General features: G+C 41.8%; 1 protein-coding gene across 2 annotated transcripts; it reads right to left on the minus strand.

The window, feature by feature from the left end:
* Positions 1-430: 430 nt before the first annotated feature.
* sall1a (spalt-like transcription factor 1a) lies at positions 431-13,382 on the minus strand. Of its 2 annotated transcripts, none has more exons than XM_037753281.1 (3): positions 12,329-13,382; positions 3,191-6,606; positions 431-2,104 (listed from the first exon to the last, which is right to left on the minus strand). In XM_037753281.1, exons 1-3 carry the CDS (start codon positions 12,399-12,401, stop codon positions 1,667-1,669), a joined length of 3,927 nt encoding a protein of 1,308 aa, XP_037609209.1. In that variant the 5' UTR covers positions 12,402-13,382; the 3' UTR covers positions 431-1,666. The 2 variants fall into 2 exon arrangements, with proteins under 2 accessions (XP_037609209.1, XP_037609219.1); XM_037753291.1 differs by lacking the exon at positions 12,329-13,382 and adding an exon at positions 9,374-9,684.
* Positions 13,383-19,673: the final 6,291 nt, after the last annotated feature.

The following is a 19,673-nucleotide window of genomic DNA, read 5'->3' on the forward strand; positions in this document are numbered from 1 at the left end:
TTTTTTATTTTATTTTTTTTTTATTATCATTATAATGTGGTGATCGTGCGTAAATAAATGGCTTTTTTCCTTTCTGCGTAAAAAAAAGCCTCGGATCTACTTGATTCCGCGGATTAGCGATTAATTGGCGATTTCAAGGATTGGCAGCGGAAATTATGAGGTTAAAAAATACGATCATTTGAAATTAAAGAGCAGAGAAGCTCACACCATTAAAAGAGCCTCGTTTTCTGCTTCTGCTGCTCGTCTGTGAAACTGAAAAAAGAGTTTACACAAGCTGCACGATGGGATAGCACACATTATTCAAAGACAAATTATTTATTTCTGCTCTTCTTTCAAATGATTGTCAATGTGTGAAAAAACAATTGTCAGTATATATTTTCCAATAATAAATAAAGGAGGGAATAAAAAGCACACACACACACGCACAATGTTTCTTTTGGAAAACTGATGTATTTGATTATTAGAGTAAAGAATTACAGTATCTTAGTTGTTAGTAGGTATTAAAGTGTAGAGAAACTGGACCCATAAAGATCTTCCAACTTTCCAAGAAAGTGCATGTAACAGTCCGAAGGTTGTCAAACCCAATATATATTTATATTTATAAAAACACTATCATTTTTGTCCCCCTGGCCGTGATGGACTTCTCTTGTGTGAGCTCTATGTACAGTTTTTCTTACGAGGGAGTTTGTAATTTTTCCACGTCTGAACGTATTTACAGAAGCTTCAACACACAACTTTTTGCACTTGATGTCAGTGAGGATGCTGGGACATAGCAGCAACGTGGAAATCCAGCTGAGAAACTGAAGGAGAATCCTGCTCATTTGATTGGCTGTCTCAGTTCCGAAAGCCAGGAAATAGGCCAGACCGAATGTTCCCTTCTGTCTCGCTTTCAAACAACACCAAAAAATACGAGCAACGAAAAAAAAGAGATTGAGAAGAGGGAAAAAAAAAAATATGGAAGTAAATAAAAAGTAGAAAGTACAATACACAGAAACAACAAAACAAGTTAACACTAAAGAAACCCTTGAAATGTAGCAAACTTCAACGTTTTGTCTTCCTTAAATAAAATAAAGGTAAATATCAATTGGAAAGAAAAGGAACTACCACATCAGTTAGTCCCTTGCCTGAATTTCAATGTTTTGCTTTGATGAAGGGAGGGTGGGGGGGCATGAACACACGGATGTTAGACCATCTACAGAAGATCAGTGTACATTATTTACAGCAAGTCTGTTTGCTTATTACAGGGCTAATGCATCACATGAACATCGACAGTTCGGTTATAGCTACTACAGACAGAAAATAACTTAATGCCAAGGTTATCTACCCAGATATTCTAAGTTTCAAAAGCACATTTTTTTTTTAAAGCACCCATACATACCCATTCTGGCTTTAAAACAAACAAAAACCTAACTGTTAATGCTTCCACTTGGTTTCAAGCAAGGTTATAACCACTAATAAATAAGCTCCTTAAAACTATAACATGTACATTGTACAAAAAAAGCAACTCGTCTTCACACTCGTGTTCGTAAAGATTCGATGGCGAGCAAAGCAGTTCAGTTGATTTTGTCCCTGTCTTGTTCTCTTTCTTCTTCTTCTGTGTGTCTATATGTGTACAGTATGCCTTCAGGCATCTTCACGTGTCTGTGCGCGGCCGAGGACATACGCTCTAACTGGTGACAATTTCTTTATTGTCCTCCATGAAGCGTGTGAACCGGAAGTGGGCGTTCTCCGTGTTGGCCATTTTCTCCAAACCGGCGAGAGCTGCGTTGGGCTCCATGCTGTGCAGCTTGTCTAGGCTGCCGGTCAGGCCACCAATGGGAGAGCTACCGCCGTTTCCCATACCACCTGACATGGGTGGGAGGCCTCCATTCTGGATGACAGAGATTTCATTTGTCTTCATCGCCAGGCCGTTGGAGAACGCCGCGGCGTACTGGTTCCAGAAACTAGCCGGGTCCCCGTTGCTAACCTTTGATGCCATGTCCTTCTGGAAGATCTCAGGAAACTTGACTGGGTTGGCACCCAGGAAGGCCATTGGCCCATCCACGGAGAGCCTGCGGCCACGTCTGGCGGGAGCGCTGTTCCACATGTGTGTGCCCATGTGGACCTACACGGAGAGAGAGAGGGAGGGAGGAGGGGAATAAAAGGGAGGGAGGAGAGAGAGACAGAGGGATGACAATTAGTGATGTTTACAAACTTGGCCACAAGAGCTGCACATGAGATGATGCAATGGAAAAAATAATAATAATGCTCGACTCCAAATTAAAATAGCTTCACACCCCGTGTGCAGCGGACCAGTTAGTTGCTTAAGCTCGGAGAGGTACCAGCCTGGTGTAAACATCTTATTTTGGCAAGACTGATACACGCTGTTTACTCTAAACTTTAATTTGCTCATCTCACAAAGGGACCACAGGGCTAGGGGTAAAATTGCACTGTCCAGTTTCATTGCTTTGGCCAGTATTGCATGTGACATTTCACCTCTGCCGACCCTACCCTAGCCTTTACATGATAAAGACAATGCATTTTTTTTTCCTGCTTCATAATCTCATAATCCTTGAAAGATACATTCAAATAATTATGTTTAAGGTTTTTTTTTTTATGTACAACCTACTACAAAAAAGTTTAGAGACTTTTCTGTGCAACTTGAACTAAAAAAATGCAGATAAAAAACAGCTTCAACTAAAAGCCGGAGCTTTAAAAATTAACAATTAACATGCATCCCAAATTCCTTTCAAGGATTACGGATTGACGCACTGAAAAAATAATTATCCCAAGTTTCACATAATTAAGTTCACATAATTCTCCCAAGTTTCTGTAGATCATTGAGCTGGATCTCTTTCTGAATGATTTAGGCCACAGAATCCGTTATGGAAAACTACAGACTGACCTAGCACACAATGATTGCCTCTGATAATTAATTCAGTGCTCTGAATCATTCTTAGCTGATTACATCTGGAATTCCTACCCAATAATCATATTAGTGGCATGATTCAGCTTTTCCACTATAAGGTAACTTTTTTTTTCTCAGAAAGCTGTTTATTTCAATAATTATACAACATTATCACCTCTTGATACCTAATGCACTGACACTGTATAAAACTAAATAGGAGCTCTGAGACTCATTTTTCACAAACATTCTCACGCACAAACTTTTTGGGAGGCCAACGGTTTTTCTGGGTGTTTCGACATTTACCTTGAGGTTTCCTTTGGTGGTGAAAGCCCGACCACAGATACTGCAGGCGAACGGTTTCTCTCCCGTGTGGGTCCTCTCGTGGATCTGCAGAGCGCTGGAGGAGGAGAAACACTTCCCACAGGCGTTGCAGTAGTGTTGCTTGGGCGTCCTGCGTGGTGGAGCGGAGGAAAGCACTGGGGAGGTGGAGGCAGATGATGGGACCAAGCCAGAGGGCATTTCCTTGATTTCTTGGTGGAGGCTATGGAAGAAGCCGTTGACCTCTGGTTTGTTAAGAGAGCCTACAGAGAGGAGGGAAGGGGTCGGGCTGGAGGACAGGGACAGGGACAGGCTGGTATTTGACGGCTCAAAGAGCTGTGAGGGCAGGTCTCTCATTTGATGGGTTAGCATGTGCTGCTTGAGGTTGCCCTTGGTGGAGAAACCCCTGTTACAGGCCGTGCAAATAAATGGTCGTTCTTTGGTATGGCTTCGATAGTGAATGTCCAAGGCACTCTGACAAGCGAAGGTCTTCCCACAGATGTCACAGGATGTGTTCCTGATGATGCTACGCTCACGGAAGGGGAATAACATGCCCAAGGGATCTTTTGGGGGATTGACAGATGTCAGGTCCAGAGCTCCGATGTTGGAGGGGTGAGAGTGCAAGAGGCTTGCAGTGGTGTGCTCCAAGGATAAGGCCCGCTGGTGCCTTTCTTCCAGGCTAGGGGATTTGCGTGGTTGCGGCTGCATGCTAGAGGGGGATGGCGCCTGCATGGAGGAGGTAGATTCTGACACAGCTGGACTCCCGGCGCTTTGGCTTTCAACATCCCCTCCCATAGACGAGGAGTCATATGTGAAGCAATCCCTCTCAGCTAAGCCATTCGCCATAGCCTTCATTTGGGCGATATGTAGCTCCTCTGTTTCAAAATTGTGGGCATGCTCTCGGCCATTTCTCTCTTGCCCCTCCTGGTTAGCCATTTCAAGGGGGGCTGGGGAGTTACATAGACTGTCGTGGGAAGCATCAGCTGATCTGGGTGTGTCTGGCACGCTGCTGTCCGGGCCGTCTTCCATTCCTTCCATGTTGTCATCAGAGAAATTGTCCAGATCGTCCAAGTTTCTCTCGTCAAATGAGCCAGTGTCAGAGACCATGGACTCTGGGTAACTCTCTGGCAGAGGGGTGTTGGGGATGTGCCCACCCATGTGCATGCGAATATGTTGCTGTAGAACCACAGCATTTGTGAACTTCTTCTGACAAATGGGGCAGGAGTGTTGGACTCTAAGAGGAGGCATGGCCCTATGGACGCTGTAGTGGGTCTTAAGATTTCCCTTGGTGGTAAACGCCCTGCCACAGACTTTACACTTAAAGGGCCTTTCCCCGGTGTGAGTGCGATAGTGCATTTTCAGAGCACTTTGGCAGCTCAGAATCCGGTGGCAGATGACACATTCGTTTGGGTCTGCCACCTTCCTGTCAATGTTCTCCACAAGCTGTTGTAGCTTGGAGGTCTCTGACCCATGGAGAGGATCCAAGATGCCTCCAAAGGGGAACTTAGCCTTGAACTGATCAGACATAAGAGGCATGAGTGGGTTAGTCATCATGGGCGGGCTGTTAGATGTTGCGTAGTCGGCGTTGCTCTCTGAGGCCGAGCTCACATTTGTCATGAAGCCTGAGGAGTGGCTGCCTTCTTCAGTTCTCCCATTTGAGGTAGGCAGAGTTGCACCTTCACCCTCTTCAGACACTCCATCATTACTTTTAGCTGAAAGCTCAGCAGCGCCTGAGACATACTTTGCAACAGACGGGCTAGTTATGGCTATTGAATGATCTTCCTTTTTGATGAAATGTGGTAGGCTCGGCATGGTTGGTGGCAGCAGCATGCCGACTGAGGAAGTCAGCGTGGGCAAAACTGGTTTGCTGTCCAGCCAGCTGGTGACAGGCTTCTCAGGGGGCATAGACATGCCGTACGGAATGCCGGTGGTTGTTGGTATGTTGTCTAAATGCTCGGGAACAGGGTAGGGGTTCATCTGGATGTGTGGGTATTTTTCCTTGTGACGCTGGAAATGTACCTTTAGGTTACCGCGGGTGGAGAAGCGGTTGCCACAGATGTTACACTTGTATGGTCTCTCGCCAGTGTGAGAGCGCAGGTGGATTTGCAAGGCACTGTCACTTCCAAACACCTTGCCGCAAAACCTGCACTTATGCTTGAAGAAAGCCTCGTCAGAGCTGCTCTTGTGTTCAAATGAAGTGACATTTGGCGGCTTGCCTTTCCGCTGGGCCAAAGCTGCTAAAGAGTTGAGGTCCTCTACGGTGGTGCCAACACTGGGCAGAGAGCTGGAGAACATGGGGTTTCCAGGTGGGGGCTGAGGTAGAAGGGGATTCACTGCAGAGCTTAACAAGCTACCCATTCCAAATGCTGGCGTGGATGACTTAGTTAGTGAGGAGTTGCTGAGCTGAGAGTGCAGGCTACTCATTTGACTCGGCCTCTTGTCAGAGGACTGGGTACTGACTGTTGATGGTCCCAGTGTGCTAATGCTCTGAGATGTCTCACTGCTGCTTGGGTTGGACTGAGGTAGCTGTGCCGCTGCAGCCAGCTGCTTTAGGCTGCTAATACTGGCTGACTGACTCGCCAGGTTCTGCGCTAGGCCTGCGGCTGCAGCCAGCTGTTGGGAGAGATGTGAGCTGAGTGTGGTCAGTGGGCTGGCAGCAGGCCCCATTGTGCCTGGAGCAGAAGTTGGGGGCACCTGCAGTTCTGGGGCCTGGGAGGCTAGTAGCAGTATCTGATGGCGAATCTGCTCGATAAGCTGCAGCTGGTGGATCTGTTGCTGTTGTAGGGCTAGGAGCTGCTCCATAAGGGCTGGCACTGCCACCCTGGGGCCCCCTGTGTTACGGTTCTCTTGCGAGAACTGGGCCACAGCCACTTTGGTGCTCTGCAGATTTTCAATTATGACATTGCTGTTGATCATAGAGAAGCTTCCCAGTTCAGTCAGGTTTCTGAGCTGAGGTAGAGGGGCAGAGATAGCTGAAGTACCTAGTGCAGGGCCAGATGTGCCCCTGCCACCGTGGCTGCTGACTGTGTTGATGGGGCTCCTGCTCTCTGTGTGACTGCCCTCCTCTTCGTGACCACTGCTCATTCCGGAAACGTCCACGTCCATGGCTTCGTCTTTTTCAAGAGTGTTAGGCTCCAAAAGGTCACTGCACTCTGTTTGATCAGTGTTATTAGCGGTGTCATTCATCTGGTCATCGGGATTATGGGGAGGAGACCCAGGCGAGAAAGATCCGGCGGGGGAGGCGTGGTTTTCATTCACTATCAGAACTAACTGATTCTTAGTGCAATTCTTCTGGTGCTCCTCAAGATCTGATAGTTCAAAGAACTCGGCGCAACATCTGCTACAGACGTGGGCGTCTGACTCCTTGCAGGGGGGGTCCTCCGAGCAAAGTTCTGTGTCCCCTGAAAAAGAGGAAACAGAGGATTAGTGATTAGAAATGTTTTGCAGCTGAAGAAGCAGCTTTATCTCCTCAAATTCCATTGTTGTTAATCTTAAGTTAATCAGTTTTACACTTATCCCCTTGATGCGTTCACAAAAACAACGATCGAAAGGCAACAATAAGCCAACAGAAATGAGAAAACGGCCTCATTCAATGCAGCGGCCTCTGAAAACACGATAAGAGGGGCTACAAAATCAATGGGAACTACTCAAATATTGCTTAAAAGTGATCTTTGAAGATGTACATCTGGGTTTCATCAGCCCAACCAAAGGTAATCATTTTCTCCAGATAATCCATCAAAATATAGAATAGAGTGAAGTGAGGACATTGGGTCTTAATGAAATTTCATAGAAAAGCATTGATTTCCTATATTCCATGCCCTTCAAAGTCTACTTGTCCACTCAGCGCAAATCAAGCATTTGAAGGACTTATTAGACTTTCAATTTGCTGTCAACTTTGCTCATTTTCAGCCAACTATGGGCATCTTGGACAGGTTATCTATGTCACTAAACTAATTTGTATCCACTCAGGCAGCAGTCACAGTGAGACATGAACAACAGAGCCTGGGGCGTCTAGGCTGTTACGTGCACACACTAAACACAACAAGCAAAACAAAAGAGGAAAAAAATGAAAGCGAAAGTAAAAAGTAACTTATTCTATACGTATGATATGAAATTATTTGCCATTGCTAAAATGTCTGCAATCTAATGAAAAGATAAAAAAAATACACTGAATTTTTAAAAGTCGCCAGACTTTTGTTCCAGCTAAAAAAACAATAGAACAAACACTCAGCGGTAAGTTATTCTGGGAAAAAAAACAACATTTGTTTAAATAAATGACTTAGTCAAAACTTCAGAGTAGGGCGGAACATCAGAATGCATGCATCACAAAACTCCCCAAAACTGAGAAACTGGACGCACCAGTTCACAGATCTTGTATTACAGACGCAGCAACTTCTGTTGTCGTTGAGATGAAAAATTCAAAAGTAATGGCCGCCTTTCAAATGCGCACAGAAACGTGTTTTTGAATTTTCCATTTTAATAAACAGCACGAGTCAGGGAGTGAAAAGGCGAGACGACACCCTGCCCCCAGAGCCACTGCCGTGCTCCAGACTTTCCTGATTCTTTTCCCCTTTGTCACACTAAAATCTCGCTGTTTAACATACAAGTTGATTTACAAATTGCATTTCTCTATGAATCCCTTTCATTGTGGCTCCGGCCCCTCAACACTTTCATCAGGGCCAAGAATTCATTTGCAAATGAAACCCAGAGAAGTGCAGCCCTGCCCCACAGAGAGACAGGATGCCTTCCCATTGTTCGCGCAGCATGGGAGCGGCGGGGATCGTCGGCACAGCCTGGCCCTGCTCATCTCGGTCGACTCAAAGCAGATCCTGTTTAATTCAGGGATTATCTCCCTCAATGTTTCTCTGCTCAGAGACATCAGATAACGCAAAGTTGCCATGACAGTAAACCCTGGCCCTCACACCACCAAACCATGCAAACAGGGAAGATTCAACTTTAATGATAACTTTTCATGTTAAATCCCCCCTTCCACCCACCCGTCTACCTACACCCCGAGCGCTAATTTTGAAAAAATGTGTTTGATTCATAGTGTGAGAAATGTGAGGATTAAATAAACACCCTTTTTCTCTTGTTCTCAAAGCTGACTGTACACAAATTAGTGTGAAGAAAATCCAATTCTATGACACAGAGTGGGATGAAAATAGGAGCCATAGAAAAAAGAATAAAACAAAGTTTTATCTAACAAACTTCTGGAAAATGTAGAATAAATAAAAAATAAATAAAATATATGTGCGTGTGCAAAAGTCAAACAGAGCATAAGAAAAAAAATACACGATGCATATACTATATGAGAAACAATGGTGCACACTGAAATGTAACTAATTCACCATTTGACTCATACACATACTTTAGAAAGAGCTTAAGTGTGTTTCTTAGATTAAAATAATTTTCAGAAAAAGATGCCAATATGTTGTGCGCATTTTCCTACAAATCCAAAGATTCTCAATAATCAAATTTTTAACATGCAAATGAAAAAAATTATAATTATAAAACTATGATTAGAATATATAATTACAGAAAATTACAAATGATATTAATGCACATAAATAATTTGCATTTCTATTTTACCAATTAAGGAACTGGAGCAAAACATTTTCATAAAGATTGTGCAGTGCAGCATTGGACAGTCTCCTCCTCACCAACTCTATCTTAAATTTGGAACGTGAGAGAAGAAAATAATAATAATAATGTCCTTACAGCTGCAAAACATTAGAATCATATTTCATCAACTTCATCGCTTACACGCCTACAGATTTGCTCTCTTAACTGTGCAATACTATGTTTTACTTTACTTGACGACAAAAAAAAGCATCAAAACTAAATCAATGCATGAGTACAAATCCACTGTCCACATAAGATAGCAAACAACGCAGATGCTAGCATTAGGCTTAATTCCCAAAATAGCAAGGATTAACTTCCAATTAAAATTAAGATAAAGTCAAGCTGGTGTAAAGATGGAGTCTGTAAAACTTCCATAGAATCTCTATCAAAAGCACAATGTAAGCAGTGCGCAGGGCTAAAGGGCGTCAGGAGAGACAAAGAGCAGAGGACAGAGCCTCAAAGAGACTGACCAAAGTCTGAATATGAGAGACAAGAAAGCGAGGATTAGTCGGAAAAAAGTTGACGGAGAGCTTTGAGAGATCCTACATTATTTTTTCGCAGGGGGGCCTCTGTGAGCCTCTTGACACTTGTAACTTCAGGAGGGTTTCTGCTCTCACCGTCTCCAGCCCTCAGGACTCATCCCACTGAACACTAGATGGGGTTCCACTAAAAGCTGCCGTGGTCCAGGACAAGACTCGATTCTAAGAAGCTCTGCCCCGGTGACATGCTTAAAGCTCAAGGGGAGGGAAAAAAAAAGGCAAAGCGAGTCCTTCAGGCTACACCTAGACTCACACCACATAAACACTGGCAAAATGACAAGCGACTGCACACTGTGTTCGCAGGGAACAACAGTGCAAAGTGGGCTGCCCTGCCAATCTCCCCTCTAGGGGGGCCACTCTGATAGGGCAAAAGGGGGATGGCCACAACATTGATAAGGCCTCACACACACACACTTAAATGAAAAAGCTGAGGCCTTGCCGGGCCGCCTGCAGCTCCGATCAGCAGGGTCAGTGGCGAGGTAGAGGGGAACACACTGGGCCCTGAACTCCCATCACCTCCACACAGAGGGACACTGGCAAAGGTTAAAACAGCTCAACATCCCACCCTCTGTGGCTCTCGCTCCGACCTCCCAGTAACTACGGCCCTCAGCATCACTGATATTCAGCTACAAACACAATGACTTTCTGTTTTCACTTCCGACTAACACAACTCTCCAGAAGACACACAGCACTCAGCTAAATACCCCCAAAACCCCTAAAGACAACATGTCCATACCCTTATAATCACACACACAAGACACAATGTTAACATGTGGCATGGAATGGGACATAATTAAGATATTTTCTGCAGTTCAGGGTTTGTGACAAAAGTAACTCTTCACTAAGTTTATTAGATTTAAACGAAGATGCAGAAAAAAACAGCTCTCATGAAATTACCTAGGTTTTGCATTTATCATCAAGTTCCTAAAAAATCACGTGAAATGGGCTGCAAATACCTTTTTCTACATGACTTGTTTATTCCAAATTACCTGCACATGCTTTGCAGTCAGCACTAAACACAATGTGGCTTTGAGTATATTTACAATGCATATATTCAATTTATAGGCCTTATCCAACAGGTCTGGCCAATGCCAAAAATAGTGTATCATTTTATACGTTTTATTTATGGCACATCATATTTATTGTTGCAAATTAAAATAATAAAAATATGAATGTTGTGCAGTAAAATTCGATCACACTGCATGGCAGACCAAAAGATAAACCTCAATTTAAATTAAGAGCATTTATTAAAAATGTAGAAAAATAAATAACTATTCATTTCCTGTTAATAAGTAATTTGATAGAGAAGGTAAAAAAGTCGGTCAACAAAAATAAGCGTTACAACGCAACGTCCTGTTACGAAATCCGACTGTTATTAACCTTTATCCTACAACCTCATCACAGCTTGAACTTTTTTTTCTTCTAGTTTTATATTCTCTCTTTTCAACAAAAAAATGGAACAATTTACAATTAATTACAACTTGACTGGATGTTGCTGGCCTCTGAAACTCTGAGCTCCAGCACACAGAGCTGGATTTACAGTTTTGAATGCCACTAGACTGGTTTCACTACAACAGCACCGTTAAAAGAGACTATTTCAATTTGCGAACACATAATTACAGAGTTTTATTTTTTCAAAGCAGGCCAAAGATAATCTTTACGCGTGAGCTCCACTAAAGGCATTAAAGTAAAAAAAAAAAAAAAAATAACAAGCCTATTTATTAATTTTAGTTGAGAAAACTATAAATTATTTTGCAATAAAAACAGAAACCCAGTTTGAGTGTGTCAGAGTGAGTAAGACTTCACTGCAGCTGTTTGAATAAAGAGAGTAACCGATGAGTAAACCGGAGGATATTTCCAGGATCAGTGGAGGATGTGTGTTCGTTCATCTTAACACCAGTTTGTCCTCCTTTCATCCAACTTTTAGCCACAAAGCACGCTGGTGTGCAAACATGCATTTACTGACACTGATTTTAAGTAAAAAAAGGTTTAAAAGAACAGTGTAAGACTTCACAGAAACACGCGGATGGAGGGATTTGTGTGTCTCGAACTCGAAAAGTTGTAGCCCCGGCAGGAGCGACAGGGTGGTCCATGTCGAGGCACCGAGAGAGACCGCTGAACGCAGAGAAGAAGCCTCCAAACTAAAGCCGGCTACTCATTACAGGAGAGTTTCTACTTTAGTTTAAAAACACATTTAAAGCTTAAGTGGAGACTAAAAAGTTTGGAAACTTTTATCACTCACACACACACACTTCGTAAACCTGTACTTCTCTTTAACTTAACGCTTTAATATTTATGGTAAATAAGTTGTTGCTTGTTCTGTTTTTGTATTTTGACATAATATGCTATATGGTCCAACCACTAATGAATCATATTTACCTCTGTGCTCTGTGAAAAGTATTAACTTGGACCTACTGGGTGCTGTGTTGTGTGTTTTCTTGAATATTGTTGTGTTTTGTTGCTTTTTGATGTTATGGTCATTGTATGGTAAAGATTGTAATGTGATTATGTATTGAAATGTAGCCTAAAACAGTTCAAAGTGATTTAAGTGGACTCCAGGAAGAATAGCTGGGCTTCAGTCACAAGCTAATGGAGATCCGAATAAAAGATAAAAGACAAAGATAAACTTGTGTTTATCTTTTATTTCTAAAATACTAAGTCTTTGGGTGTGGGGAAATTCTAAATTCTAAATTCTAAATTCTAAATTCTAAATTCCTGTTTGATGTGGAATAAAGTGAATTTAAGGAAAGCATTACTTTTTGTTCTGGAAAAAAAAAAGTGCCTTACAGACTTTCATCACCAAGACGATGGAATTTGCAAAGAGAAACAAACAAAAACCAATAGTATAAAGTCCAATTCAAAGTATTTAACTTTACGCGTCAGATATAAAAACAGCCCCAAACAGTGAGATATTCACGGTGCTCTGATAAGAAGCAGCGATAGGTTATAACGTTGGACTCACCATTGTGCTCCGATAAAGGCAGATGAGGGTCGGATTGGAAGTGTTGCGGCTTCGCTTGTTTCCTCCGCGACATGCTGGCTGGCACATCAGCAGGCAAAGAATAAAAAAATGACTAGAAAACCCGTCTCAAAAAAAAAAAATTACGTAAAATCGGAGCCCATCCACCGCGCATGTGCCTCGTTTATGATTATCAATAATGCTCTGCGATTAATCATACAGGGGGGGTGGAGGGGGGGATTCTTTGAAAGGCGATTGGCACCTCGCCAGCAGCCTCCCTCCTATTCAAATGAAGTCTCTTTAATCAATTAGCTCCTGATTTGCTGGGGACTCTTGTCTCTCTCTCAGCTCCCACCCAATGAGTTGATCCGTGTGGAGGAAAGAAAGGCTGGGTTTCTCCAAAAACTCCCTTTAGATACGGTTTAACCCCTTCTGTTAGCCAAGTCAAAGCTTATCTTGACTACTATACGAGGGAATGTCAGCGTCTCGAGTCAATGCATGCGACAGTATCTTTCAATCTTTCACATTGATCAAGCAGAGATCACAGTTTGTTCTTGTCTTTTTCTTCTCTTCCTCCTGTGTAGATGTGGAACCGGCTGGCTGCTGGACCAACTTTCTTCTCTCCACAACTCCGTAGTCCGTCCTAAGATCGTTGTAATTCAGCTCTTGTTGTGTTGTGTTGCACACCGACACCTACTCTCTGAAGAAGAGTTGCAAACGAGCGTCGCGCCAGCATGTTTCCGTGCGTAAATGGCACCGGTCGGTTACGCGTTCCCAAAACAAAAAGTCCTCCACGGCGTTGTTCTGTTTCCGACGTCCCCAATCAAGTTGCATTTGATTATTATTAGTCGAAAGTGGGGGGTAAACTTACTAACACGTTTTCATCACACACTCCGCATTCCGCGAATAAACAAACTTTGAGGGCCCGTGCAGCGCTGCCAGAGCAAACGAGGAGTCCAACCCATCGACGAGCTGATTGGTCAACAGGATGTTCAGTCATGATGCTGCCATTCACCTCCACCTCCTCCCTCGTTTTCTCTCTCTCTCTCTCTCCCTCTCTCTGTCTCTCCCTCCTCTGTCTCTCCCTCCTTCCTTCTCTCTCTCTCCCTCCTTCCTTCTCTCCTTCTCTCTCTCCCTCCCTCCTTCTCTCTCTCTCTCTCTCTCTCTCTCTCTCTCCCTCCCTCTCTCCCTCTCCTTCTCCCTCTCTCTCTGTGTGTCTCTGATTGCGCACAGCACATCCAGACGCTTTGTGCGCACCGGGATGATCAGTGGTAAAGAGAGGAGAGCGGAGACAAGTCTGTTCATCTGAATAGGGACAAATAAAAGCTTTTCATTTGTTCCCAAAACATTTATTTTTTAGCGACACATGTGGACTCATCTACATTTCACATCATTTAACTATTGTTAATGTTGAAAATTGTTAGAAAAAAATGTCTTTCTATCGTCGCCATCCAGTGGGGTTGTTTGTACAGTCAAACCAGTGATGTCCTTATTATCAAAAGTTGGATGTTTTGAAGACCTTTTGGTGCATTTTAATTTTTACATATGCGAGTTTGTTTTTTTTTTTAAACAAATGAGCACTATAACACTGCCAGTAACTGTAAAGCCAAGAAAACAATGCCTTAATCAAGCCTGTAAATAAGTTATGGAGCACTCACACGCTCCATATTATTATTATTATCGTTATTAGTATTATTATATGATGGCCCTAAATAATGCACTAACAGGAGTGCGCCTTCAGTGGGGATGTTTTAAGAGGGCAACGAGGTCCCACAGGAGTCGAGTAGATTTATTACGTGAAAAAGATAAACGAAGCTCTCAGTCGAGCTGATTTTGAGAAATGAAGATAATAATGTTACTATAGGTGATGCCTCGGATGCCATTATTTTTCACTGAATATTTAAAGAGCGGCTGCGGGCTAGATGGATCTGGTCCTCTCTTGTGTGTCAGCTATCTTTTAGTTTCGACTATAGCCTTACTATTTACTTATTCATGAAAAAAAGGAAAGAGCAAAGGGGGAAAATCAACTACCACTGATGGCTCGAAGTGATCTGCTTTATGGCAAATATTTAAAGAATATATATTTTGAAATGTCACACATATTTGTTGGAGTATTGATAGATGTCTTGAACAATGCAAATCGAAATGTAAACTGTGACTAACAAAAAAAATCACACAATAAATGATCATTAATAGGTGGAAACGTGTGTGTCGTTTAAAAAGCCCCATGCAATTATGTGCACCAAACTTGAAATTGCTGGGAGAGGAAAAAGGAAAAAGGGGTCTGCAATATTGTAATGTCCCAGGCGGGAAAATCAATGGCCAGTTAATTGATGTGAGTGTTGGTGTGAGATTGTAAACAGGGTGATTTGCAGCCCAGCCGAGCGGGAGACATTTTAAATGGGATTCACTCAGGACGGTGAGGATACAGTGTTAACAATCAGGAGCTGAATGACACAGACGGACACAGTTTGGGGACCCAACAGACACATAACTCAATGACAGAGCTGGGAAAAGTTTTCAACTTTGACTTAAAAAAAATATATTTTTTACTTGTTGATTAAAAAATATTATTTATAATACCCAGCACATTACTTGTAAATGTGGCAGAAGAAAAGATGAATATTCTCACTTAGATATTCATAAATTAAATAAAAATAATACAGATTAAAAGACATAATAATGTTTATTTTCATATAAATTAAATTGAATTAATGTAATAAAAATAATATAGATTAAAAGACATAATAATAATAATGTTTCTTTTCATATAAATTAAATTAAATGAATGTAATACAAATAATATAGATTAAAAGACCTAATAATAATGTTTCTTTTCATATAAATTAAATTAAATTAATGTAATAAAAATAATATAGATTAAAAGACATAATAATAATGTTTATTTTCATATAAATTAATTAATGTAATAATAATAATAATAATAATAATAATTAAATAGCCACACATCTACTCCCAGTTTGTCAATATATAAAAGAGTGTTTTTTTCTGCAGAGGAAAATGACAGAAGCCTTTTTGCGCATAAAAGGTGCGCATCTGTGTGTTATGCGCAAATCAATGCGTTGCGCAACAACACATCCAGAGAATATCCATCACTCACTATTATCACTGACATCCCATGATTGATCATATAGCTCAGAAACACTGCGCGTTTGACCGCATAATGTGATAGTTAAGGTGGTGGTGGTGGGACTCGTTAGTGCTCCTCACTCAGACTCAGCTCCTCAGTAGTGGATCTGGATCTGGATCTGGATCTGGGAGCAGAAAAGCCCCCTTTTACTGTGTGACACCGCATTCAACACGTGGTGGGTTTCTATTCACGGTCCTGCTCCACTGCTCGACGCGATGCCTAAAGAATTACAACTAGCTGGATCAGGCCTTCATCTAGGTCAGCTGCACGTGTGTGTGTATGTGTGTGTGTGTGTGTGGGTGTGTGTGATAATGGATGCCCGAGCAGGAAGACTAGAAACTGGGCAAAACTTATAGAGGTTTAGTGTTTATGAGGGTGCACAAGACTGCAGTATGTTAACACAAGTGGAGGACTAATTCACAACTGTTGTACTTGTGTCATTATTGCACATCATAATTATTTGATAGGTGTGATTTACATGTCATTTGTTGAAAATAATATTTAAGATCCTTAAAAAAAACTATACTAATTCAAAGTTATGGCTTTAGAATTGCAAAAGTTATAGAGGTTTAGTGTTCATGAGGGTGCACAAGACTGACACAAGTGGAGGACTAATTCACAATTGTTGTGCTTGTGTCATTATTGCACATCATAATTATTTGATAGGTGTGATTTACATGTCATTTGTTGAAGATAATATTTAAGAACCTTAAAAAAACTATATTAATTCAAAGTCATGGCTTTAGAATTGCAAAATTTATAGAGGTTTAGTGTTTATGAGGGTGCACAAGACTGCAGTATGTTAACACAAGTGGAAGACTAATTCACAACTTGTGTCATTATTGCACATCATAATTATTTGATAAGTGTGATTTACATGTCATTTGTTGAAGATAATATTTAAGACCTTTAAAAAAGCTACTAATTCAAAGTTAGGGCTATAGAATTAAGAAAGGGCTTACTTTTTTAATAAAAAAAAAAACAGTAAAATGATGTCAGCGGACACATACAGAAGTTATTTAATTACATGCAATTTAACAAATACATATAAAATCATATTTATGCCAGACTAAAAGTATATTATTCCTATGTTGAGCTTTATTTTTGATCAACACTAAATGCCGAAGCGTTTGACCCGCATCGTTTCCAACACAAATATCAAGAAGTGCGTGGCCTTATTCATGGCATGCTGACGTCTTGCAAAGGGATTAGGAGCTTGATTAAAGGGATTGTTGTAAGCTGGCCTCATGCTCAAAGAAATAAAGAAATAAGGCCAACATTTTCCTTGTATCAAGTCACTGTGCTGTCACTGTTACATGGCCCCTAATGGCGCCGTGCAGATTTGTCCAAGGTGTCCAACTGCAACAACTTAAATAGAAAATAATCTTTAAATGTATTAAAAATGTCTTAATTTCCACTTTTTTACTTCATATTTACATTATATGTTTTTCATAGGAAACCTTAAGTTTATAAATAAATGTATCAATTGTAACAAAAATGTATATTTCTGGTATGAACTGATCTTAGATGCAGCATTTAGAGTTGTGTTTTGCCACGTTGAAAAATGTCCCGCATTAGAATTCAGTACCTGCAGCAGCAGGGAATCGCCTCCATTAATTAAGAGATCAAACCCTTTCTATTGTCCTCCAGCAGCCCTGCCACCACTTGTCCCGCAGATTGTCTCCCCCCATTGTGCCCCCTGACAACTTCCTGCAGCATCACCCGATATCAATGGGCCGTGTTTGTTTTTACATTATCTCAGCTGCACTTACAGACACCCCCCCCCACACTTTCAGTCCCGTCTTGTTTGAGGGAAAACAAGCAAACATTCAAGGGTGTCACAAAGGTGCTAGAGGTCACTGGACCAACACACACACACACACACAGACAGTACGGACAGAGTTTGCATGTGCCACTGGTAGAGTCATCCATGACACCCACACACACACACACACACACACACACTCTGCTCTGTGTGTGTGTGTGTGTGTGTGTGTATCAGCTGAAGCAGCTCAGGTACAAGTGTACAAGTGTTAGGAGACGTCTGCCAAAGGATCCCTGACTAAGAGTCTCGTCCTCCCAGTTATTAGTGAGAGAGGCAAGGCGGCCAGCGGTGTCCTGTCCTGACTGGTGTAACTGGAAACCAGATACCACAGGCGGTGTGCACTCACACAGAAATCCACATCCGCATCCTGTTGCGTAGTGTGTGTGCTAAAACTGGCACACTTCTGTTTTGGAGAATAAATAATTAAATAATAATGATAATGAAGACGATAGTATAATATAATGTACTCTGTTCATTTAAAATAATGGTATTAATCAGCCATTTGCATGTGTCATAACAAAGTCATAATGTATAACTTAAATCTGAAACTAGACAATTATTTAGAAAATAATTGTTTTTAAAAATATATGTTGCTAATTTGAAATTGTAAAATATAAAATAAACAAACTCAATTTTAGAGTAAATATATCTATATTTTTTTAAGTTTTATTAACAAGACTGTCTGTTTCTCATTACTCTACACTGTCTATTTTTGCTGAATAGATACTCACATTCACAGATTCATTAAATCCTCCAATTGTCCAATTGTCATGATACAAAGTCACTTGATTGTATCTGATTAAACATGCTCGCTTGAGTTGCATTGACGAGAAACACAGCGGCACTGGGCAACCACCAAGCCTCCCATTTTAGCTCCTTTCGTATTCTTGAAAAATAACACATTCTGCTTTCATATGACATTGACAAATGATATTTGGATGATGCTTAGCTCGTTAGATGTTTCGCAGGACGGAGCCGAATTACACTGACACACATCACTAAGACTCGGAGGTTACGGAGGAAGCAAACACTCCAAACATCTTGAAGAAATTACAGACATCACCCCCACCGAAAGCTGAGTGTTTATGTATTTTTAAGAACCTGGAAGCAAAACTAAAAATTACACATTGAATTATCCCTACATTACTTCACGCGCTCGTAAACACAGAACGTAGAGAATATACACATGTGATGTCTGTGTCCCAGCCGCAGAGCAAGCCGGGCGAGTAGTGTAACCACACACAACAAAGCAGCGTGCAGGTAACCGCTGAGCGAGCAGACACGCCACGTAAAACCCAAAAAACACACACACACGTTCTTACAGTAAATACACCCACAAAGTTGCAACATATCAAGCGGTTTATTCGCAGCGACTCTGGGCACAAGATGTTCATCAGCTGCCGCCAGACAGCTGTGTTGGTTGGCCAGCAGTTAACTGTGTCTCAGACAGCCCCTTATTACTATTGATAGTTAGCATCAGTGTCCCGGCTGAGAAATGGGACTGCTGTGGGCAAATGCAAGCTATTGATCTCCAGCTTGTCCCCGACCTGCCTGGAGCTAGAGGGGAAGGAATGGGAGTGGAGGCCGGGTGGAGTCTCCGTGACACCCCCCAGACTCCCTCCCTGTCTGGCACCTGGGAGGGCTACTGGTGGTACTGGTATTCAGCAAGTTATCACTCCTTCAGGTTGTTGCTGCGTATTTAAATTGATAGTCTGTGTCCGTTAATGAAATGGCACCAAAGTGATTCAATTATAGCCAGTTTATGAACATACTTGGAACACAGGAAGCCACATTTTCTCTATTTTCTAACAAAGTAAAGTCTTCCTAGAATAATTTCCGCTCATGTATTGATTGATATGCTGGAATAGAACGATTCACTTTGGCATATCGTGTTTTTCCACAGTGCCATTTTAGTCTGATAGCGTGCAATTCATCAAATGGCTACCTCAGTTTGCCTTCTGCTTTCCTTCATGCCCCCTCCATATTCCATATAAAGAAAACAGCGCTAAATATGACGCCTTCCTATACTTAACCACCGCTCTTTAAAACAAGCACAAACGCACATTAGACTGCGCTGAGGTTTCGGCGGTTAAAATATCCGCAATCTCTTGGAAAGAACAGTGTCGCAAGCTCGATGTGAGGTCCTCTCATGTGTTTGCATGTGTGTTCTTTAGCTCCCTGTGACCACAGAGAGAGAGAGAGAGAGAGAGAGAGAGAGAGAGAGAGAGAGAGAGCTCTAAATGTATGTGTGTGTGTGTGCGTGTCGGACGGAGTCTCCGTGTCTTGTTTTTGTAAAGCGTGTTATTTAGCAACTCAGTGACCACATGATAAAACATGGAGGATAAAAATTTCTGCTCTGCAAAGATTTGGCA

This window comes from Sebastes umbrosus, chromosome 2 (genome assembly GCF_015220745.1).
Source record: "Sebastes umbrosus isolate fSebUmb1 chromosome 2, fSebUmb1.pri, whole genome shotgun sequence".
In the NCBI taxonomy this organism is placed as follows: Eukaryota; Metazoa; Chordata; class Actinopteri; order Perciformes; family Sebastidae; genus Sebastes; species Sebastes umbrosus.

Coding starts and splice junctions, on each gene's coding strand:
- sall1a (XM_037753281.1), bottom strand. CDS start 12,401: ATGTCGCGGAGGAAACAAGCGAAGCCGCAACACTTCCAATCCGACCCT. Junction 6,607..12,328: donor GCCTTTATCGGAGCACAATG/GTGAGTCCAACG, acceptor CCTCTTTTTCAG/GGGACACAGAACTTTGCTCG. Junction 2,105..3,190: donor CCACCAAAGGAAACCTCAAG/GTAAATGTCGAA, acceptor CTCTCCGTGTAG/GTCCACATGGGCACACACAT.